Source organism: Lolium perenne, chromosome 4, assembly GCF_019359855.2.
Source record: "Lolium perenne isolate Kyuss_39 chromosome 4, Kyuss_2.0, whole genome shotgun sequence".
In the NCBI taxonomy this organism is placed as follows: Eukaryota; Viridiplantae; Streptophyta; class Magnoliopsida; order Poales; family Poaceae; genus Lolium; species Lolium perenne.
Window position 1 is genome coordinate 354,946,764 of NC_067247.2, and position 24,432 is coordinate 354,971,195.

The window sequence follows — 24,432 nt, forward strand, 5'->3', positions numbered from 1 at the left end:
ACAGCAGAAAACAGGAACTGGCACTTCGGCATCTTGTTAATAGGTTAGTTCCAGAAAATGCACGAATATGACATAAAGTGTGCATAAAACATGTAGATATCATCAATAATGTGGCATGGAACATAAGAAATTATCGATACGTCAGAGACGTATCACAACACTTGGAGGTACATCAGAGAGCGCTGCAAGAAAGCAATGTTCTGCAACAGATATGAGCAGCAGGAGCAAAAACACTAGCCACCAGCCTGCTAGTGCCTCAATGGAAATGTCAGATTCTAGGCAGAGAAACAGGGTGGTTCGTCACAATTGCAAAGCTCACATGATCATTTCATTGAGGGAGGGATCATTCACTGTTACAACATTCACCAGTGAGCACACACATGCACTTGTCAAAGAGCTTGGACGTCGTAGGTACTACCGGTCTCATCGCAAGATCCCGGAAGAAGACCTCGAATTCTTGGAACTAATGCATAACCGAAATCTGAAAACATCTGATATTATGGGTATGCTGGGTGATGTACATGGAGGCGACATACGAACTTTGGGGTATGTCAAGAGGGATGTTACAAATGAGAGATCCAAGATGAGGGCAAAATTGTTGTTTCGGGACATGGACCTAACATTGGAATACTTCAAGAAGCGACAAGATGAGAACCCAAACTTCTATTATGCAAAAGATGTCGATGAAGATAATGCTGTTCGAGCGCTGTTTTGGGTTGATGGAAGGACCAGATTGTTGTACCCCAAGTACAAAGATTGTGTATTTTTCGATACAACATTCTGCACCAACCGCTACAATATGCCCTTTGCACCAATTGTTGGAATCAACAACCATCTGCAGACAGTGGTGCTAGGCTGTTCTTTGCTTGCCAATGAGACCAAAGATGGTTTCAGGTGGGTGTTTGAAAGGTGGCTTGAAGCAATGGATGGAGTGCAACCGGACCACATAATGACCGACCAAGATCAAGCAATGGGAAAGGCCATTTCAGAAGTATTCTATGATGCAATCCACCGAAACTGCTTTTGGCACGTGATCCGGATCGCGGAAACAAAGGTTGGGAAGCCAATGCAACAAGGAGAGCCTTTTGCACAAGCATTTTGGGCATGCATCTTTGATACAGATACCGTTGAGCAGTTTGAAGCTAGTTGGAAACATGTGATGACTTGGTTCCAAATGGAACAAAATAAGCATCTGAAAAACATGTGGGACTCGAGGAAAAAGTGGGCTCCCATATATTTTAGGAGGAACTTTTTCCCTTTCACGAGTACAACGGGCAGGTCTGAGGGGCTCAACTCTTACTTCAAAACTTTGGTTCACCCGTCTGACTCGGTGTTCACGTTTGTGAGGCAGTTTGAACTATGCCAAGACATGATGCTCGACAGAGAAGACAATGCAGGGTTCATTATTGAGACAACAGAACCACCATTGTGGGGCAGGTGAGGTGTTGTTGTTACAAATTTAATTCTGTGTTAACAACAAGCAATAATAGTGTTAACAACAATAAAATAAAGTGTTAACAACAAGTTTTGTAACAATGAAAAAGGAAGTGGTAGGTTTGTAACATTATTTTCCTTTGTGAACAACATCTAGTAACTTTATGAACAACAATTATTAGCAGTGTTTACAACAACAATTTTAACAAATGGAAATTGTAGAAGTAGTTTTGTAACATTTGTTTCCTCCTTGTTCTACAAGTACTAACAGTGTTAACAACAACTTTTTTGAGCAGGCTCAACATTGAGAAGCAAGCATCTGTCTTCTACACTAGAGAAGTATTTGATCGATTCCAGAAACTTATTTCTGAGAACACTGCCTTTACCCTTGAGCAACAACAAAATGATGCTAGTCTACGCTTTTCCCTGGTTGCTAGTGATAGGAGAGACACTAGAACATACCGAGTTGAAGCTGATGTTGCAAATGGATTATATGATTGCAGCTGCAACATGTTTGATATGTGTGGACTAATTTGTCCCCACATAATCAGGGTCATGGTGCACTTGAATATCCAGATGATACCAGATAGGTACTTGTTAGAACGGTGGTCTCAAGCAGCTAGTAAAGGTGCTCCAGTTCCTGATGCCAACACCCATCCTCACATGTTTGGCATCCCTGGAACAAACACTCTGAGGTACAACAGGCTATGCCGCAAGATGAATCGCCTGGCATCCGATGCGTGCTTTAGTGATGAAACTTATGAGTTGGTGTCTGCAGCAATTGATAGTGTTAGTGCAGTTCTTGATGCAAAGAGAAGAGGTGGCGACACACAAAAAGAAGGTGAACCTGATGTGGTTCAGGTGCAAGCGCAACAACAAACAGCACAAGGAGGGTTGCGAAACCCACCACGGCAACAACCTAAGGGCCACCCGAAAGAATCGGAGAAGCGAAAGAAGCCTCTACTTGAACAACGTGAAGATGCTGCAAAGAAGAAGAAGAAAGGGAAGAAAGATGAAGAGACAAACATGGCGGAAAAGACGAGCACGACCGCCAAAAGAGGCACGGCTTCTAAAAAGAAGAAGATGTCGGGAACAAAGGTGATGAAGTGTCCATTCTGCTTAGGGGATCACCATTTGGTTGATTGTCTTGTCATGAAAATGAAAATATCTGCTGCGCAAGAAGCTCAGGGAGCTGCGACACAACAGGGAGCTGCGACACAACAGGATGAAAATGTGCCCGAAGTGGAACTTGGTCTCAAGCTGTAGTTTTGTTAGTATTGTTACCTACATATAGCTCTCAAACTTATGTTGCCCCTTTATAGTAGAAAACTTTGATATGGTTGTGTTATATGTTGTTAATGAAGTCTACTTGTTTCTGATTATTCGTAACCTTCAATAAGTTGTATATTTCTTTGGAAACACTAACAACATGAAACAAAAGAAAAGAATTTGGAAACCTGACATCAAATTATTGTTATGTTGTCAACAGATCTTTCGTGTATTTACAACATACAAAAAAGGAACATATATTGCCAACAAAAAATCACCTGGTTACAAAAGTTTGTTGAGTTTACAATGGAACTATCATGTATTTACAACATACGTAATATAACATTTGTTGACAACAAAAAGTTCACCTGGTTACAAATTATTGTTGAGTTTACAATGGAACTTTCATGTATTTACAACATATATAATAGAACATATGCATTTACAACATAAATTATATTAGTTACAAACAAATGAAGTATGGAAAAGAAGAATTTCGACTTGGGCAAAGTTTTCTGCAAAAACCTGAAATGAAATTATTGTCATGTTTACAACAGAATTTTCATCTATTTACAACATTAAAAATGGAACAGTTGTTGTGTGCAAGTTGTTGTATTCAGGTTCCTGATTACAAAACTTTATGTAGTTTACAATAGGAAATAAATGTATTTACAACATATTGAACCAAAAACAAACTGTTGTGTAAACAAACAAGTGAAATCACATGCATGTTGAACATTCATACAAATCCATAGCAACAAAGTTATCATTCATGGGGGGAAATGTGCTTCCCATTACAAAAGTAACCAACCAACCAACCATACACACAAGTTCCATTCGTTCAGCCATAGACATAAGTTTCATTGGTTCGACACAAACTACATTGCACCAAAATACATATCCTTCCAACAACTATCCTAGCTACTCATATGTCTCCTCCTCAAAGATCTTCTCGTAATCTTCTGTGTTCGTGGGGTGTGTGATCAAATCTGTAGCGAGAATCATGCGAAAATAAGGGATGCCATTCTCGTCGAAGTTCTCCATGACCTTCCCATCAAAGTTCTCCATGTAGAGTATCACAAAGAAACCACAATCAAAGCTGAAATGACAAAAGGAGAATGTATTAGCATTGGGAAAAAGGACTAGCAATATAAGAGAGAAAAATGTGTAGACGTATTTACTCACTTGTTGGGCTGCTGTGGGTAGTCAGTAGGTCCTCCATGTTTGAATTTAGTGATGTCAAAACTGAAGGCTTTAGTCTCTTTAGCAAGAACATCAAAGTTTGTGATCTGAACAAAAAGTGCATGAAATAGTTACATAATCCAGTAGTGTTAGTCACAAAAATTATGAAGTAAGACAACATTAGTTTATATGATTTGTCACTTGGTTACAGATAAGAACACAACAACACATGTAAAACCAATAGTTACATAATCCAGTAGTGTTAGTCACAAAATTTATGAAGTAAGACAACATTAGTTTTATGATTTGTCACTTGGTTACAGATAAGAACAGAACAACACATGTAAAACCAATAGTTATATAATCCAGTAGTGTTAGTCACAAAAATTATGAAGTAAGACAACATTAGTTTATATGATTTGTCACTTGGTTACAGATAACACAAGAACACATGTAAAACCAATAGTTACATAATCCAGTAGTGTTAGTCACAAAAATTATGAAGTAAGACAGCAAAAACATATGATTGGAAACTGAAAATGTAATGTATAGGTGCAAGGTCATAGTGCAACAAACCAGGTTGTTCATGGCAGACTCCATGGAACCTCCTTTCTTTGATGGTTTGATAGAATCAAACGAGTTGATTTGCGAGTGCAGAAGATTTATGCAACAAGTGGCCCAGTGCTTCTCATGTACAATTGGGAACCAAAGCTGCGGATGCAAAAAAGTTATAAAAAACAGCCTTGCATGGAAAAAATAAATTACACAACATTATGAACTACTAACCAGATCCATTTTTGATATCTTGTATTTTTCACAAGCAATCTTGAACTCTTGGATAACATCCTTTGTTTGGAACTTCGCAGGATCCTTGATAAGTTCAGACTGCGATGAAAGGGTACGACAATAGAAATGTTGGTACTAGAAACATGAGTGCAAATTTGAAACTATTTAAACAAAAAAAAGAGGAACACCAAGGTAGCATTGTACTTACAGTCATATGCACAGAAAATGCGAACTTCTTACGACACCTTTTGTTGGTAGAGGCTTGCAATTTATTCTCGATGTTGAACTTCTCAACATAAAGGGACATGACTTGATTGTCCATGTGCTGGCGTGGCTTGAACACGGCTTGAAACTTTTTGTATGAGACAAAGAAGTTACCAATATGAACAAAGGGTTTACTGCAATGAACCAAAAATGTTGTGTTACTACACAAAGATGACAGATAGAAAACAACAACAAAAATGAAATGAAGTTACAAAATTCAGTAAAGTTAGTCACAAATTGAAATGAGTAATACAACATTAGGCAGAGGAATAGGAGTACATTGCTAGAAAAGGACATAGAAAACAACAACAAAAATGAAATGAAGTTACAAAATTCAGTAAAGTTAGTCACAAATTGAAATGAGTAATACAACATTAGGCAGAGGAATACAACATTGCTAGAAAAGGAAAAACAACAACAAAAGGACAGATGACTCACGGATCAACACCCTTCTTCGGTGGCCTCAATTTGCGACTATGCCCAATGTATTTGCGGTAAGTGGATTGATGAGTGTCTGAAAGTTTCATCTTCTTCACCTTGGGAGGTGTATCAATGTCCTTTGCAGCCCTCTTTTGGCGTTGCTTCTTATCATGTGTGTCTGGACCACTAGAAGCATTTCCTTTGGCTTCCTGGAGAGTAGATGCTGCAAACCAAAAACGAGGGAAAAACAGAAAAAGCAAGTAAGAATCCGAATGTATGGACAACCAACATACAAAAGACTAGGAAAAAATGTAGAGAAATATACCAGCAGGTACGATGGGTTGTGGCACGTCCTCTTTGCGCACCGGTGTCACGACAACACAAGAACCTCCACTTGTAGCTGCAACATCAGGAATTGTAGCGAAGAACTTTGCCTCCTCAGATCCATCAGGAAACAAATCAATTTTTGGAACATCATCCCAAAAGCCAGCCGGGTATTTGCTTGGAGATTTAATTCTGGGCGACTCATCACCACTTGATGGGCTTTGCACATGAGAAATGTTTTGTGGAGAAGGCACCAGGGTAGCAGCACAACTGGGGACTGGAGAAGGCACACTAGTGCGCACCGGAGAAGGCACAGAAGAAGTAACCAGGCAAGCCTCATGAGTGTGCTCCGGAGAAGGCACATGAGTGTGCTCCGGAGAAGGAACTGGAGAAGGCTTGGTAGAGTGCTCCGGAGAAGGCACCGGAGAAGTCTTGTTAGAAACCTCGCCAATATCCATCGCATCATCATTCACAACATTGTGAGTCCGATCTTCCTCAACCACGATTGGGCTTGGCTCCTTTGCATGTACATCAGGAGCTGCAGGGCATGGGATAGTGAAGCTGCTGGATGCAACATTAGCAGCATGAACATCCACCAGCAATGCTGCCATACACTTTGCATTTGAAGCCTTCAAAAACTCCCCAAAGTTGTGCAATCCAGCAGCCACATCAGTTGCATAAAGAGCATTGTGCTTGTTGTACAGTCCTTGCAAATGTTCGGGCACCTAAAAAAGCATGGGTAACATTAGTTACAAAAACCATGTGTAATAGACACAACAATTATTGAGTAATACAACATTAGCTACAGGAACTGTGACTTCATTGCATATTACTGTGACCACATAGTAGATATGAAATACAACAACACAAGTAAACATTAGTTACAAAAACCATGTGTAATAGACACAACAATTATTGAGTAATACAACATTAGCTACAGGAACCATGACTTCATTGCATATTACTGTGACCACATAGTAGATATGAAATACAACAACACAAGTAAACAAAATTTACAAAAACCATGTGTAATAGACACAACAATTATTGAGTAATACAACATTAGCTACAGGAACTGTGACTTCATTGGAGATTGCACATAGGAAAACAACAATATAGGTAAACTAATATTACAAAAACAAGGAATAATATACACAAAAACTATTGACTAATACAACATAACATGGCAAAAGTGACATACCTGCAGCTCTTCGCTGCTTGCAAACCCTTTTTCAAGCCACTCATTCAGTGATGCTGAGGGGTTAACATCAACCTCCTCACTACCCAAGCCATCATCCCCTACTACACCAGGATCAGCATGAGGCAGATTTCCATCGGTGGGAGCTACCACAGCATACAAAGTTTCTGATAAATGCAAGAGCTGCACATATAAACAAAAAGGATAGCAACATTAGTACAAACCATGGTTTACTACTAACGAAGAAAAAAAAGGGAAAAGTAGATAGATGCATGTAATGGAAATTTACTTACTGGTCGAACCCCAAAAGCTGCCGGGTCAAGACTCAGCTTGTTCTTATCAATGTCAACAACAAGCCGGAAATCATCATCACACACGTGGCAAAATCTAGGGATGCTACGGTTGATGGTGTGCTCTTTAGGGGCCAAAGGTGGGAAGCTAAGGAAGTCCATGTATATGGTCTGCATATAATGAAACAAGACACGGTATTAGATGAGGAATATCAACATTAAAAATATGCATTTACAACATAAAAAACAGTAACAAGTTATAGGAATAGGAGTTATACCGCGAGCATGGGAAGGCACATCGCAATCCACACAATCTGCGAAGGATCAAGTTTGGAACGATTCAACAGCTTCTCTTTGAACAACCCAACCTCGCCCATCGTCTCTTTAAGTATATGCTCATCAATGGCATACTGGCCAATCTCATTGGCATCCATCAAAATACCCAAATACTCACATTTGACCAAGTTACCGGTGCCAGGACAAAGCACAGTGGCAAAAGCTATGAGACCAAAGCTCTGAACAACAAGTGCCTCATTTGTATCTTCACAATTCTCCAACACCTCAATGGCTTTAGCAATTGTCGCACGTCCCTTCTCGTTCTTGAACATATCCCGAAGGTCAGATTGTTGAGTCCTCTTTAGATATACCATGTCCCTATTACCGGAAGGCACGCCAAGAACCTTAACCACCATCTCCCTTGTGAACAAAATACTCTTGTTCTTGTGCCTGAACTCCCTTAGCTTGGGATTTGTGTGCTTCACCACATACTCAATGAGCTCCATTGGAGGTGCTGCAAATGAAGCCACTTTGAGCAATGGCTTGAAAGCAGTCTTGGCGATGATAGCTCTCTTGGCATCATTCATGTTTTTTTGAACAACTTTCGCAAGCCGCTTTGCTCCAAAACGCATTTGAAACATAGCCTCTTTCGGAGCTTCTTTCGGTGCCATATTGTCAAACTGCAAAGGGAGAGAAACAACAATTACTACATAAAAAGTTACAAGTGATTAACAACATTTGCAGGTACAAGGAACCACAAAAATGAACAATATTTCACAAAAATAGTTGCATGGTTTCCAAATGATACAACAACAAATAATGTATAATGTTAAGAACATAAATTTGCAGGGTTAACAAAAAAAAAGTGAACTAACATAATTCATGGTGCAAGTACAGGGAACAACAAATGTGAAACCTACTTAGTCACAAAGAAATTCATGGAAAACTACAATTTCATACTACAAAAACTCAGCCCATAACCTACAGAACAACAACAACCTAACAAACCCCAACCCCTAAAATAGCAATCCTACACACATAGATGAAATACAACATATAGATACATGAATTACAACATAAAATCTTCTAAATCACACCTTAATCTCCTAGAAAATCAACAATGAAACCCTAGATCGAAGCAACCACGGGGAGGAGAGAGGAGGGACCGGACTCCGGCCAACCTCGCGAGGGAGCAGGGAGGACAACTGCACCACGGGGAGGAGAGAGGAGGGACCGGACAGGAGGAGAGGCGCCGCTGGCGGCGCGGCGGTACCCCGGCCAAACTCGGGAGGGAGCCTGGAGGAGAACCACCACGGGGGAGGAGATAGGAGGGCCCGGAAACGTACCTTGCAGGAGGAGAGGAGCCGCTGGCGGCATGGCCGCGGCGCTCCGCGACGTCGCCGGCGTTGCACGCCGCCCGAATCGCCGCCCGAGTCCGTCGCAGTGGTCGCCTCCGCCCGCGGGCTCCTGCGTCGAGACGAGAACGGGTTGCTCTGTCGGTCGGGGTCAGGTCGGGTTTGATCCAGGTTTGGGTGGGCGCGCGGTGGGTGACGTGGACGATTGACGAGCGTCCATCGCGGGCCGATCGTACGGCGCGGAACATGACCGATCTCAGCACCCGAGCGTTTTCCTTTGCCATTCGTGCTAGACATGGGTTTCAACTCGTGAGACTTGATGACGTTATCTAGATCCCAGTCGACTGAGTTAGACATATCCTTAAAAATAATCTGAAAAAAAAAACGAATTTCCATTTTTTTTCTCCTCTAGCACAACGACCGCATGTCCGCATGTATACTTGGAGATCGCAAAATCCAGGCCTGATTAGAGACCCTGAAAAGCCCATTAATTACCGGGCCTAAACTGGACGTACGCCACAGCTAGCACGGAAAACGGGCAAGTGATGTCCGACGGCCGAACGGACCAGGTCAAAAACAGAGAACTCCGAGTCCACCAGCCGCAAAGCTAGACCGGAGCGTCAACGGTTTGAATCCACGAGGCCCAAATGGCAGTAGCTCCGCGCCGGCGCCGCCGCAGAGACGGCCCGTCGCTGTCGACTGTCGTCGCCGTGGCCAGTGGGAACGGCGGTGGTCGACGGCGACGTTACGGCAACGACCGCTGGACGCGTAGGGAGGAGAGATCCGATGCGCATAGCTGGCTCCGGTGGTGCGGAGAAAGAGACGGGAGGGAAGCAAAGCTTGTGGCAACTTGCGGTGGCGCGCGCGTCAGTCGTAACCGGGAAGGGAGGAAGCCATGCAACGCTAGGATTCTCCTTCGTCTTCTTCTTTTCTTGGCAGCCAATGTAATTGGCTGGCGAGATAGAACGAAAACGACATTTTTTTCTGGTTTGTGTTTGGTGGCACTGTTAGCAGACATAAACAGTCGGAGGCATTAGCGACAAGTAGACAGAGAGGTGAAAATTCCGGGGCCTAACGCGCACATTACTCGATCGGGAATAATTAAAGGGGGCGACGCCGGCCACGGGCTAGGGCATGGTTTCATATGCTCGAGCAGGGATAGAAAGAGAGACTGATAGGTGTTTATATTCCCCACTGAAAATTGTTCTCCCTCCCCCTCAGTTGGCCACGCGCGGCAAATTACACACGCAAGCTTGTAATTATCATGATTATTATTCGGTGTAAGTTGCAGAGGTTCTGGAAGGACGCCGGCGGAATAATTATTATTAACTGGCCTAATTTTCTTGTTGGCCGTCATAGAGTTATAGTTAACTCGCAAGAGCAGCGGCGTCAACAGGCTTGGTGGTAGTAGACATTCAGAAACTCACAAACAAGGGCGTAATTGGGACGGCCAGATTTGGAGCCCTGACACACGAAAACGCCTAAACGCGGCGGTGCAGCACAGTACAGAGGGGACTAAAAAGAGTGGTTGGGCGCAGCAAATGGCCTGCCTGCAGAATGAACCAACGGACGGGAGGAGGAAGAACATGGCCCATGCACGCAACGCAATCCCAGAATTTTTCACCCTTGCTCTCCCATGTGCTCGATCAGTCGATCGCATGCAGCCACCGCGCGCACGACGACGGAACTGGATGCCGGAACAGGGCAACAGCGACGGGCACCGGAGGAATTATTTCGCCAAAAGCATGGACGAAACAAGGCAGCGCTGCCGTGGCCTAGGGCGGTGTCAGAGGAAGGAAGGAAGGAAGCTTCACGCAACGCAACACGGCCGGTTTGAGGCAGACTTCTCTGCGTCCTGGACTCGTTTCTACCTCGCTCGCTCGCCGTGTTTTCCCATCCGGGAACCAACGAGTCACCGATTTTTCATTCCTTCATTCTGCTGTGAATGAAAATCTCATCGTGCAGAGCAGGAGGAGTTGTGTCAGGCCGGGTCACCTGTCTGTCAAGTTGGCCTGGATCGAACATCATGGAACGATGGATCGGACTGTATTGTGTACTGTCTGCTAGACCCAGACGGAACAGAGCCTTTTCTGACCGACCCAGGCGGACTAGTCAAGGCGCAGGGACAGCGTGACCGATTTTCAGCAATCTCTGCCTTGCAAGTAACCGGCTTTGATTTTTCTCGCCCAAAAAGCAATGGTTCAGGAGTAGCTCTGAATTCACTACTGCTCCAAATGCAACCCCCTCCCAAAAACCTAGCATCCTTTCTTTCAAGCAAACTCCGCAAAATTTACTCATGTAAAGTTAATACCAAGGAGTCTTGAGTTTGAGGATAAACAAAGTTCTGCATTTCATTTCCAGCAACGTCGAAGCAGAAATGGTATGGCTGCTTTCTCCGCTCTGTGACTGTGAGAGTGAGACGGTGACGCAGACAAACTGTTGCTGTGACTGTAAAAGGGCGCAAACCTCATCCTTGGACCCTCTTCTTCCTCCAAATGGCAGCATCTACATGTGTGTTTTCACCCATGTTTTATGCAACGCCGATGGATGTCGACACACAGCAGGTAACTGAAGCTTCTTTCTAGAAAAAGCAGACACGGCCATTTTCCACTTTATAACGCACCATTCAGTTTCGTTTCCATCCAGGCCGCGATGCAAGGGGGACGTTAGGGCATCTCCAACCGGGCGACCCATCCCGCGCCCGCGCGTCCGGATGGGTCCAGCCGGACAAAAACCCGGCCCAGCGCGCGGACCCATCCCTAAAACGGATGCCCGCGGCGTCCGGATCGACGCAAACCCGGCCCAAATCTTGACCGGGTTTGCGTGGCCGCGGACGCGAAAGGCTGGTCGCTCGCGTCCGCCCCTTGTCCGCCCCTGGCCCGCGTGTCATAGGCATAAATAATATTTTTCATTAAAAAGAACTCATTACATTTTTTTTAGCTACTACTTCTATCCTAAATACGTACGGGGCCGGCGGCCTCGCCGGCGACTCCTCGCCGGCTCGCCGTCGGGGCCGTGGATTTCACTCGACGCGGACGGCCTGTACGCGTGAGGATTCCACTCCAGCTTACTACGGGCTGGGTGGCGCGTCGGCGGCGGCGCGGGTGTCGGCGGCGGCGCGGGCCTCGGCGGCTTGGAAGGAGGCCGTCATCCTCCTCCTTTCCGTCCGCGCACCTCGGCGCGCGCTCGCTCCGCCTCTGGCGGAATCATCCGCTTCCCGCATAGCTCCACCTCTGCAGAGCGGCGCGTTCCACGGCGGTGCGCGCCTCAATGCGGACGAGGGCGGGGCCCGGGCCTCGTGGATCTCCTGCCGCCGGCGCATGCGCTCTTGCCGGCCGCGCTCCGCCGACTCGGCATCCTCCCGGCGCGCCGCTCGGGGACGGCATCCGGATGAGGTGACGGGTTGCTCGCATAGCGAGCAGCTCGTTCTTACGGCCGAGGAGGTCGCCTAGCGGCGGCGGCCGGCCCGCGGATGCCCTCGTGCTCCTTCGTCACGCGCGTGAGGTCGGCGAGTCGCTCCGATGGCGGCGTTGATGTTCGCCGCCGCGAGGTCCTCCTCGTTGACGGGCTCCTCGCGGCGGCCGCCCTCCTCCGCGGCCTCGTACCGCCCGTCCGCGGTCTCGTGCCGCCCTCCGCGGCCGACTCCACCATCTCCGCGTCACCGGCCTTCGTGCCACCGCCTCGGCGGCGACGCGGAGCGCCTCGTCGTCGGCGACCCACCGCGAGTCCGCGCGCTCCTCCTCCACCGTCCGCGGAACCTCGGCCCGGCGGCGAGGAGAGAGCTTGGCCCATGTGGCTGCGCAGGTGCGCGGCATGGCGACGGAGAAGGTGGAGTGGCCGCCGGAGAAGGTGGAGTGGGAGAGGAAGGTACGGCGGTGCGTGTGAGACCGCCGCCGTCTTTATAGCCGGCGGTCCGGCGGGAAACTTGGCGCGAGCGCGCGCCAATGTCGTTTCGCGCGCGCGGGAACCTTGGTGCGCGCGGGATCTTTCCCGCGCGTTCCACCGCCCACCATGGCTGTCCCGTCGAGGCCTGCCATGGCGCAGCGCCGCGCAAGGAAGACGAACCACGTGGCGTCTCTTTGGGTCGCCGCGTTGGGCGCAGCGTGCGACCCAAACGGACACGCGGACGCGGGGCGCTGTCCGGGTGTCCGTTCGGCCACCCAAACGGTCCAAAACGGACGGCCCAGCGCGTCCGTTTGGGTCGCCCGGTTGGAGATGCCCTTACAGGATTGCCAGGCGTTACCAGACCAAAAGAAGCATCTAGGCTACTGGAGTACTGCACTGGTGAGGTTCATGCAGAGAGCACAATCAAAAGAATAATAAACAGCGAGCGCATCACTTTTTTTCACATTACATTTTTTTTTCTCCTAATGATGTATTACCAGACCAGAAGAAGCCTCTATGGTATTGTTGAAACATAGGGGCCATGCCAGAGAGCACAATCTCAGAGGAAACAGCACCTCATTTTTTCTAATGATGTATTTCCTCCTTGCATCCTACTAACAGAGGTTAATGGTGCAATAGTTAGGACAGAAGATGCAAAATCAATGGGCTGCAGAGTTACCGCCTTCTCAGGGATCATTCAGTGATACAGGAGCACAATCAAAAGAATAATAGACAGCACCTCACTTTCTCACATTACAGTTCTTCTAATGTTGTATTTGCTCCTTGCATCATGCTAATAGAGGACGGTATATAACTGTGTGGTGCAATAGCTACAACAGAAGATGCAAAATCAATCAGCTGCAGAGTTCTCGCCTTCTCCAACCGGAATAATTCACTGAGACAGGAACCTTATAACAAAAGGTAGCGCTAGACTAGCAATACTAAGTACAAGGGTCAACAACTGAAGCATAATACTAATTCACAGGAAACTGTTACTAAATAGCCAGTGAAAGGTACTATTTGCTATCATGCCTAAGAAAAGCACTCTAAACAGTCAGGCTTGACTCGATTGGCTAACATAAGCAGTTCATGGAAATATGAACATAAATAACGACTCAAACCAATCCAAAAATTGACCATCACAACTAAAACTAAACAATGACAAACAAGGTTAAGATGACCATCTTATAGCACATAAACAAACAGAAATTCACAACCAGCATAACATAGCAGCTCAGAAGCTGATGACACAATCCAAGAGATGCATATCATCTTGAACCAAATTGGATATAGAAGAATTGTACCAATGAATAGGAGGTACAGTTATTCATCATAAAAGAAAATTAAAAACATGCCCTTGCTGCAGCCAAAGATGAATCAAGTATTGCTTAACAGGTTGTTCATCATCAACAGTTCTGGAAGTTGTTTCTAGATTATTAATATAACACTGTCTTTTTTTGTTTTTTGCATAGTCTCGTATCTTTGAAATCACGAGCTGTTGATCCAAATGCAAATGTAGAAATGGATTAGCGAGGGGAAACAGAAAGAGTATTAGAACTCAAGGGGTTACATGAGACTGCTGGTGCCGCTCAGCAGGTTGGCCCAGTTAATGTCTGAAACTGGGCAGAATGGCTACGAAGAATCAGGGCTGGAGCAATTGAACAGGGGCGGGCGGGCGGGGCTGCCTTTGTGCATGCTATCATCATCCTCCTTGATAAATTATCCACTGCGTTGATTGAATCTTTTTATTGAGCGGACTCAGCAGCCCATGACGGCGCAGTTATAGACGAAGTTCCCGGATGGGCGCCTGGCAACCAAATTCCAGATAGGCGGTTGCTGATCCGGGACCCATGAGTTGAGCTCAATCATACCACCAATAGAGGTCCTTGGACCTCCGATGACGATGAGGCGGTCGCCGCAGGCTCTGAAAGCGAGGCCCCAGCCATTCATGGACACGGACCGCTCCGGCAGCTTCCCGAGAGTGATCCACTTATTGTTGAGCTTGTCATACTTCTTTACATCCTTCTCACTGTAATCAGCCGCGTATAGCTCGTTGTTGACAACGGCAATGAGCGGAGGAGCACCTGTGACGCCGTTGAGGCCCTCGGACATGTTCTCGATGACCCTCCAGGACTGGCGCTTCAAGTCATACTCCTCGCCGCAGGTCAGCACCTTGTTGTTATGGGTAACACCGCCAATGACATAGAACTTGCCATCCATGAAGACCCCTGAACACATCTTCCTCTCCCTGTGCATGCTGGGGAGGGGCGTCCAAACATACGTCTCGGAGTCATACATCTCCGCGGAGCTCAATATCTTCCCGGAGGCGTCAGTGCCTCCGGCGACGTACGCCTTCTCGCCGACGCTGGTGGATCCGAAGAGGCAGCGTGGCGAGTTCATGGCCCCCGCCCTGGTCCACGAATTGGTGAGGATGCTATATCTGAAGACAATGTGCGCCATCCCGAAGACGAGCAGCTGGGTGCCGACGGCGAGTGACTCCTTGTCGGAGCACATGAAGCACTCGTCGGGCGGCATCTTGGGCACCTGGATCCAGCGCTGGCGGTAGGGGTCGTAGGCGTCCCACTCGAGCACGTTGCAGGAGAAGTAGACCCAATGCTCGGCGACCCCGGTCTGGCGCCTGAGGCGGTAGATCTCCCCTTGGCTGACGAGGGCGTGGAAGTCGCGGTTGAGGGAGGCGACGGAGCCGTAGTCGGACCTGGAGAGGCGGAGGAGGCAGTTGATGGAGAGGTCCCGGCCAATCTCGCCGATGAGATTGGTCCCGGAGCCCTGCTGCTGCTGGTCTCCGGCGGCGGCGGCGGCGGAGGAGACGTGGCGGCTGGAGCCGTGGCCCTCGGTGATGTCGGGCGTGTGCGGCTGCGGGGAGGGCGACTTGCTGCGCTTCCCGCCGCCGTCCGCGTCGTCGTCCACGTCTTGGAAGTCGTCCTCCGGCGCCGGGCGCTTGCCGGTGAGGACGGGGATTTCGTGGTAGGCCCAGTCGGAGTCCGGGTCGCAGCAGGCGGCCGGCAGGGAGCGCGGGACGAGGCAGGATTGGTCTTCCAGCATCATGGCTGCTGCTCCGGGGTTGTGCCTAGCTGAGATTGATCCAGAAGAAATCTGCGCGTGCTGGCTTATCTCCTGGCCGCGATCTGCAATAATGGAATTTACAGGGGGGGAGGAGAGGAAAGTAAGTGAGGAGGAAATCGAGAAAGACGAAATGGATCAGGAAGAGAAGAGGGCATAGCATTTGAGATCTGAGACTAGCGCGTGAGTAAAACAAGGGCATAAAAATCGAATCTTGGGCGGAGAAACCCCCTAATTAATCGATCGATCGATCCGCCCCCCGCAAATCTAAGCGAAATCTCTCCGTCCCTCGCCTAACAGCAGCAGGCAGCTAAGAAGATATGCTAGTAGCACGAATCCGTCCATCCATCCATCCATGGATGGGTGACTAAAGAAACAGGGAGTAAGAAGAAGAAATCGACGCACCTAAATCGCAGAGGACGAGATGAGAAAGAAAATCTGCGGTGTTGGAGATCGCGCGCGGCCAATCAGGTCGTCCCCATCGCCCCTCCCTCCCCACCAACCTCTCCCTCCGTCCCACCCCCTACCAGAAGTAGCAGTAGTAGTAGTACCAGATGCGCAAGGGAGGAAGCAAAGCAAGGGGAGGAAGAAAGGGAAGGATTTATACCTGTAGAGAAGAGAAGAGAAGAGATAGATGGCTGGCTCTGGCTCTGGCTCTGGCTCTATCTACTGCTGCCACTTGGTTACAACTGCCCCTTCTAATGCTTCTGCCCCCTGCTGCAGCCCTCTGCCGCCCTCTCTTTCCTCTCCTCTCCTCTCCTCTCTTGTAGTTGTAGTGCTGTGCTCTCTCCTGCGTGCGTAGGAGAAGAAGAGTAGTAGTAGTAGTACTTGGGGAATTGGGATTCTCCTCTCGTCTCGCTTTATTTTTATTCCTCCCCCAACAAATTCTTTTTTTCTCGCTCCCGCCCCCTTTCCCCTCCAATCCGTCTGGTTTGGTTTGGCTCGTCGAAAACTGGAAACCGGGCAGGCCTCACAAATAGAAAATCGCTGGACCGGCCACCGCCCACCTCACCTGAAGCTGACCTGGACTGGATCCTCCTCTCAAGTCTCAACCCTGCCCTTCCACTCTCTCTGCCTCTACGCCCGCACGTCCTTCCCGTATCTATCTATCTATCTCTCTTTTTTCCCTTCCCATGGCTCGCCTGATTGGCAGGGCCGGTGTAGATAAATTATCCGTCTCGTGGGAAGCATTTCTTTTCCCTCTGTTTCTGTTTCTGTCCCTGTCTTCGCCTGACGGCCATTTCGCTCGTCGTTTGCACGGCCTGGATGCGCCACCTCCAACTCGGCTTAACAAACCCCTTGCTGCTCTATATGTTATCGCAACTCTGCTTATTATACTGTTCGTTCCTTTGTCATCTACCGCTACCATTATGCGCCCTAGTAATTGCTAACTATATTTCTTGTCTTTAGCTTGTTTTTTTTTCCATTAGGAAAAGTACCCTGCTAGCTGCTTTTGGAAAATGCTAGATTCCACATTTTTCTATAAAAAAAAGAAGAAGAAGAAAAAGCTTTGCCACTCATTAACAAGAAGGGTTTTAAGAATTACAAACTCAAAGCATGTAAAGTCTACTCTCGCAGCATAAATGAAATGCCTCGGCTTGTACTCGAAGGGCAGTTTCACGCTTAATTTCGAGACACAAGTGTTGGAGATACGGAAGAAACACTTCTAGAAGCCCGGGCATTCTGCTCGGTCCATAGCTCCCAAGTCACAAGCATACAAGGAAATTGAATGCCTTGTGACGGTTTCCCAAACCAGTGCTAAAGGCCGTATGGGAAAGAAGTATTCCCTTCGTCACTAAATGTAGGGCGTACATTATCTCACATGATCTATTATGCGCATATTTAGTTACATTAAAGTTAGAAACCCAAACAAGTAAAGCCTCGTAGTTCCGCACACATACGGTGTCCCTGCCTCAGATCTAGATAAGGTTGCGGAAGATCTTATGGATCCGAATCCCGACATTACTCCCGCTTACCGGGTGGAGTACTCTCTCCGTGCGCAACTCTTCGAGGAACCATGGGTGGAGAGAGAACAAGGGAGATAGAGAGGGGAAGAGGAGAGGGAGGCGCCCAAGGGGTTCTCCTTTATCCTCAACCCTAATTGTGTGTGCCCCTCTCTTCCAAATCCCTCCACTATATATAGGGGGAAGGGGAGGGGTGGAGTCTTTGTCTTGCCAATGTGGGACTAAAAGGGGGCATGGGAGAGGGGTGGCAGGTTGAGCCCAAGAAAAGTCCCATGCGCCCCCTCCTTCCAAAAACCCTAGCCGCCCCCCAAATCCATGGGGGGATTGGTCGGCCACTTAATGAGCCTCTCTCTGGGAGGGGCCCTATCGTTGCCTATTCGATGGTGCCTAGGAGGAGGGATCCTCACGAGGGGAAGAAGAAGTAGGGGGCATCGGGTGGAGAGTCCTCGGGACGGTGGTACGCGATTTACCCAGCTTCGGAGCACCTGCACGATAACATGGCCTACTACTGCTTGTCTGGAATTATCTGAGCGCTTTCGCATTGTTACAATGAGTTGTGGTTGTGCCTCTAAGGCTCCCAGAATCCGGCTTATAAAGGCGTCTGGATCTAGGGCTTACACGGAGAGTCCTTGCCACAATACAAGATGCCTAACTACGGAATATTACATTGCCGTGCATGTCAAGGATCCACCTTTCCTTTGGTACCGTATTGGATCCGGATACTTCATGGGCCGTCATGGATCCTACTCCCTGCAAGGTCGGTTGAGATCCGGATCATGTTCCTGGGCTGGACTTCATCACCTTCTATCAACAGCAATTGGGCCGCCCGATGGGCCATATGCCACCATCACCATCTATGGGCCACTCGGGTTTGCTGGATCTAGAACATGTCGTTGATATACCCATAAACTATACCCACAACAGTAGCCCCCGAAGTTCTTCAAGATTCGTCATTCCTCCGCCTAACTTTGTCCGGACCCGAAGAGAATCTCGAAGAGCTTCCAAATCTTCATCGTTTCCGGCTTCATTCAACCGGAAATCATTTGTTCTTTTGTAACGGTAACTTAGCAAATTTCTCGCCCACGTCACGCACAACTTCCGCTTTTCCCGCGCTAAATTTTCGGATCTGTGAATCTTCATCCGGAAATTTTGGAGGCGTTCAGTTAGGGTGTGTTTGGTAGGCCGACCTACCTCAGATATTCTTATCTCAGCCTAGCCTAACTAGCTTTTTGTTGTTTGTTAGGTCGGCATCTCAGCACTGCCCAGTTCCTACGAAAAAGGCCTCTCAGCCAGGCTGAGTTGTGAAGCTCAAATCGAGCTTCACAACTCGCCCGAGCTCGACTCGTCCCGCAAATCACTATTACCGGCCCCGTCCACCCCCCCAGACCCTCACCCCCACCTCTTTCTCTCCTCATTTTCCCCCATCTCCTTCTCTCTATCAACTCTACTCCAACCTGCCGGATCTCGATCTCCGCCGCCGCCTTGTCGATGCAGGCCTCCGCCGCCACCTTCTCTAAGACGAGCTACGCCCCGCCACCTCAAAGTCGGCCTTCATCGCCGCCACGGACGAGCTCCACCTCTCCCTCGTCGCGTCTCTGCCTTTCCTTCATCGCTCCTCCGCCAAGCCGCGGACCAGCTCCGCCGCCGCCTCGTCGATGCTCGCCTACGCCGCCGCCTCATCGACGCTCGCCTTCCCGACGCCGAGCTGTGCCGCCGCCATGGACGAGCTCCCTCGTTGCCTCTCCCTCGGCGCCCGACGGGAGCTCGCTTCCTTGGACCTTCTGCAGCTGAGGGTCGACGCCTACCGGGCCAGGTGAGGCCGCGACGTGCGGTCGTTGACTCCAGGATGATGAATTGCTCGGGAAGATCGATGGCGTGGAGATCAGATAGGACCCGATTGCTTTTTTTTTGTTAAGGTTCATTTTGTAAAAAGTTGGAGGTAGGCAGTGCCCTGACGAGAAGTCTTTCCAAACACACTCTCTATTCACCCTGTTTCAATGCATACGAGCTAACAAACATACACCAAAATCTCAGCCCAGCTAGTATGAGGTGAGCAATGCTGAGATGGGAAAGCAATTCTCAGGTGACCCGGGCTACCAAACACACCCTTAGGTCACCACTGCGTCCATTTCACCGTTTTTGACCTAAGACACGTGGCGATCATCCAACGGTGCGACCCTTCCGTTCCCACCATAGGATCCGACTCACGAATCTCAACGCGAGGTCTATAAGTACCCCCGCGCGCACGGTCACGTCCAATCTTTCACCGCCCTCACCACTTTGTCTTCCTCCTCGCGCCAGCGCCGCCCGGTAAATCTCACTTCCGGCGAACTGTTCCCCGGAAAACTTCAAGCGCCGCCACTCCAAGGCCTCCCTCAACCCGAGATGCTCACGGTTGATCGGGAAATCATCTCCACCGCCGTTTCGTGGTATCGTCGGAGGCCTGCGCGTCACTTCCGCGACCTTCACCTTCGCCGGTGTGACGAGGAATCGCCACGCCATTGTCGGTAAGTCCACCGGACTTGTAGAAGACAACTTAGCTAGTTATGGTTGCTTAAATGTTTCACCATATGCATGCAACCGGAAATATGTCCACTAACTCACCTAGGTTTACCGATAGTTCTCCGAATATCCCACATCCAAACTCCACAGAACCAAAGTTCATTGAGCCAATAGCATTCCTTCCGCCCAACATTTCCGATATCAGATTAGCTCAACCTTTCTCTACCTCTTCCAGCAATTTTCTCAGTCGGATCCCAATAGTAGAGGAGATCCAGGCGGAGATAGAAGGGCAGGCTAGGATGGCTGCTAAGGTACAGGAAGCTGAGTAGAAGAAAGGTTCGAACGCCGGATCCGCGAAGGTGAGAAGGGTCAGTGGTGGCCCAGTGAAGTCACTGATTCGGAGCTTAGAGCCTTCGAGAAAGAAGGTTTCATTACTCCGGGCGCATGGAGTTTTCAATAGGACAAGCACTCCGACCCCAGATTCCGACGAACGCGTCTTCACCAAAGCATGGGTGGAGCGCGGCCTTTCTATTCCCCCCTCCGAGTTCTTTTTATCAGTGCTTAGCACTTATGGCCTCCAGCCTCACAACATATGCCCCAATTCCTTTCTCCTCCTCTCCAAATTCGTGACTCTTTGCGAGGGTTACCTCGGAATCCGTCCATATATCCGCCTCTGGCAATTCTTCTACCGAGTCAAAAAAGAGACTAAGGATAAGGTCATGGTAAACTGCGAAAGCATGACGTTTGTGCTCCGCCCGCAACGGATGTTTCCAGCTTCCCTTTCGTAGTTCGTCCGGTACTGAAATGTCGAATGGTTCTACGTGTAAAACATGTCAGTTTCGGGCGTCCACGACGGCCTTCCCGCATTTGCCAACAATCCTCCGGAGGAACTGGCTAGCTGGAGCTTCATCCCCGCCCTTGCCCAGTATCCGGAACTGGACAAGGCTGCTCGGAGGATCTCTTGGCTAGTCCACGATGGTTTAACCGGAATTGACTTGACCTTAAGCTTGTTCACCCGCCGGATCCAGCCGCTCAAGTATAATAAGCGGCTGATCTGCGAATACTCCAGGATCGTTGATGACCCACAAGTATAGGGGATCGCAGCAGTCTTCGCGGGTAGTATAACCCAATTTATTGATTCGACACAAGGGGAGACAAAGAACACTTGGAAGCCTTAACAGCGGAGTTGTCAATTCAGTTGCACCTGGAAACAGACTTGCTCGCAAGAGTTTATCAGTAGTAACAGTTTTATAGCAGTAGCAGTAGTGAAATAACAGCAGCAGAGTAACAGAGACAGCAGTAGTAATTATAGTAAACAGCAGGATTAAAATACTGTAGGCACGGGGACGGATAACGGGCGTTGCATGGATGAGAGAAACTCATGTAACAATCATAGCAGGGCATTTGCAGATAATAATAAAACGGTGTCCAAGTACAAAGCAATCAATAGGCATGTGTTCCAATTATAGTCGTACGTGCTCGCAATGAGAAACTTGCACAACATCTTTTGTCCTACCAGCCGGTGGCAGCCGGGCCTCAAGGGAATCTACTGGATATTAAGGTACTCCTTTTAATAGAGTACCGAAGCAAAGCATTAACACTCCGTGAACACATGTGATCCTCACATCACTACCATCCCCTCCGGTTGTCCCGATTTCTGTCACTTCGGGGCCATTGGTTCCGGACAGCGACATGTGTATACAACTTGCAGGTAAGACCATAAACAACGAATATCATGATGAAACAATAACATGTTCAGATCTGAGATCATGGCACTCGGGCACTAGTGACAAGCATTAAGCATAACAAGTTGCAACAATATCATCAAAGTACCAATTACGGACACTAGGTGACATAGGCATCCCAAATGGGCCTGCCAAAGATAGTACCCGGGGTTTATTGAAGGCCCACTACCCGAAGAATAAGAAGATTCGGAAGCCCAAGATATATTTAAGGAAAGCTAGAGTTGTATTAGGAAGTGTTATTTGTAATCTTGCGGGATGAGTTAGAAACCTTCCCGGACTATGTAACTTGTATTGCACGAATCCCTCGGCTCCGCCTCCTATATAAGGGGGAGTCGAGGGACACAGAGATCATCGAATCATTGTTTACAAACCCTAGTTTTCATAATCGTCGAGTACTTTTCGGCTGAAACCTTCGAGATCTACTTGCCCTCTACTTCCAACTAAACCCTAGCCTACAATCCATAGGCATTAACAAGTTGATACCTTGTCAATTGGCGCCGTCTGTGGGAACTAGAGGCGTAAGGATCCGATCTCGATGGCACGTTCAAGATCTTCGACATCGTCAACCGCAAGCAACGCAATGGATCGAGGTAAACAGATCGCTGCTGGTCCTGTCGATTTTGTTCCTCACCCACCCTCCCATTTGGATGCATATGCGTATCTGGCGGAGCCCACGGAGATGACGTTCGGAAGGTTTCACTTTCGCGTCGAGAAGGAAGGATCGTATCGTGTCGAAATTCCCATTTCGTCGGGATCGTCGGCGGTCGATTCCGATTTTTCAAGCTATACATCGTCAACCGAGTCAGGAAAAGAAGAAACTTCGTCGACACGCTACGTCAGCACCAGAGCAAGAGAGAAACTCGCCAAGATCTTCAACGACATGTCGTTTGAGTCATCTGCGGACTCATATATAAGCGATGGCTCAAGCGATGTCAACAGTTACGACTTCATCGACAAATCTATCACAGTGGGCAAGGTCTTCATCAATCTCAACGATGATGTCACCAAACCCAACATAGATCTGAGTACAAAGTATCATCAGATTTATGCCATTGAAGATCAAGAGGAAACATCTGAGGCTTTCGACGATCTGGGAAATCCATACGTCGATCCCTCCAATCTGCGACAAGGCCTGGGCAATAAATACGTCGGGCCGCAGCCGCGAGACAGAGTTCAGCTTCCGCAAGCAGCGTGGGATAGAGCCGCGAGAGCTATGAACGGTTCAGAACCAATGGCCACCACAGCCACACCAGAGGAATTGCAAGCATATCAATATAGGCTCGCACGAGCTGCAAGAGAATTGGAAAAACAGACAGCTGAGTTAAACAGAAGAAAGGAGTCAGCTTCTGCATCTAGCAGGAGAAGGGCAGATCTAAGTCGACAATCTAGAACTTCGGGTGATAGCCACAGGGAGGCGCGGAACAGAGCAAGATCAAGGAGAACAATATAAGTCATCTTTGACTCGATAAAATGTGCCATTCCAACAGCCGGAAAAGCACTCGACAATATATTCTCAGAACGCCAAAGTTGCGATCAATTTCTGAATACCGCAAATTTGCGAAGGTAAGACCCCAGAATCCATTCTGCTGGGCGTGGCATCGCCGAAGACTGCGCTCTGCTACTTTTATCCGTATCAACAGATACGAAGAAAAATCCTAACGGACGCGTTAGGTACCCGATAAATTTGACTGGGACTCGACAGAATGGTAAGACCTTAAGCGGCACCTGTCGAAGTTTACACCAGTATCCCGAGATCATGTCCAGGGACGTGATCTTGAAGTAGGTTTTTGCGGATTGCCACTAGAGCAGTTAACTAGTACCTGATCCGTCAGATGAACTAGCCCCAACTACCATTATCCCTGTACAATATAGAATTTTATGTGAAGAAGTATAAAAAAGTTGAAGCTGTTGAATAAAAATAAACAGTGGAGATTTTCCCTGACTCTACGATTCAAGCAAAATCCGAAGAATAAGAAGATTCGGAAGCCCAAGATATATTTAAGGAAAGCTAGAGTTGTATTAGGAAGTGTTATTTGTAATCTTGCGGGATGAGTTAGAAACCTTCCCGGACTATGTAACTTGTATTGCACGAATCCCTCGGCTCCGCCTCATATATAAGGGGGAGTCGAGGGACACAGAGATCATCGAATCATTGTTTACAAACCCTAGTTTTCATAATCGTCGAGTACTTTTCGGCTGAAACCTTCGAGATCTACTTGCCCTCTACTTCCAACTAAACCCTAGCCTACAATCCATAGGCATTGACAAGTTGATACCTTGTCACTAGGCACTATGCCCTAACAATCTTATGCTATTACATGACCAATCTCATCCAATCCCTACCATCCCCTTCGCCCTACAGCGGGGGAATTACTCACACATGGATGGGGGAAACATGGCTGGTTGATGGAGAGGCGTCGGTGGTGATGATGGCGATGATCTCCTCCAATTCCCCGT

General features: G+C 48.1%; 3 protein-coding genes across 3 annotated transcripts; 1 reads left to right on the forward strand and 2 right to left on the reverse strand.

The window, feature by feature from the left end:
• The first annotated feature begins 259 nt into the window (after positions 1-259).
• Positions 260-2,700, forward strand: LOC127347980 (protein FAR1-RELATED SEQUENCE 5-like). The gene is made up of 2 exons (XM_051374106.1): positions 260-1,437; positions 1,731-2,700. Exons 1-2 carry the CDS (start codon positions 260-262, stop codon positions 2,698-2,700), a joined length of 2,148 nt encoding a protein of 715 aa, XP_051230066.1.
• A 924-nt stretch (positions 2,701-3,624) lies between these two features.
• On the reverse strand, positions 3,625-4,993 carry LOC127347979 (ubiquitin-like-specific protease 1A). Its single transcript, XM_071818284.1, has 5 exons — positions 4,880-4,993; positions 4,672-4,770; positions 4,462-4,596; positions 3,889-3,992; positions 3,625-3,802 (listed from the first exon to the last, which is right to left on the reverse strand). Exons 1-5 carry the CDS (start codon positions 4,991-4,993, stop codon positions 3,625-3,627), a joined length of 630 nt encoding a protein of 209 aa, XP_071674385.1.
• Positions 4,994-13,951: 8,958 nt separating this feature from the next.
• LOC127296918 (F-box/kelch-repeat protein At5g60570) lies at positions 13,952-16,662 on the reverse strand. The gene is made up of 2 exons (XM_051327166.2): positions 16,372-16,662; positions 13,952-15,829 (listed from the first exon to the last, which is right to left on the reverse strand). The coding sequence occupies exon 2, from the start codon at positions 15,747-15,749 to the stop codon at positions 14,442-14,444; it is 1,308 nt and encodes a 435-aa protein (XP_051183126.1). The 5' UTR covers positions 15,750-15,829; positions 16,372-16,662; the 3' UTR covers positions 13,952-14,441.
• Positions 16,663-24,432: the final 7,770 nt, after the last annotated feature.

Coding starts and splice junctions, on each gene's coding strand:
- LOC127296918 (XM_051327166.2), bottom strand. CDS start 15,749: ATGATGCTGGAAGACCAATCCTGCCTCGTCCCGCGCTCCCTGCCGGCC.
- LOC127347979 (XM_071818284.1), bottom strand. CDS start 4,993: ATGGACAATCAAGTCATGTCCCTTTATGTTGAGAAGTTCAACATCGAG. Junction 4,597..4,671: donor AGATATCAAAAATGGATCTG/GTTAGTAGTTCA, acceptor TTGCATCCGCAG/CTTTGGTTCCCAATTGTACA. Junction 3,993..4,461: donor AGTCTGCCATGAACAACCTG/GTTTGTTGCACT, acceptor CTTTTTGTTCAG/ATCACAAACTTTGATGTTCT.
- LOC127347980 (XM_051374106.1), top strand. CDS start 260: ATGGAAATGTCAGATTCTAGGCAGAGAAACAGGGTGGTTCGTCACAAT. Junction 1,438..1,730: donor GAACCACCATTGTGGGGCAG/GTGAGGTGTTGT, acceptor TTTTTTGAGCAG/GCTCAACATTGAGAAGCAAG.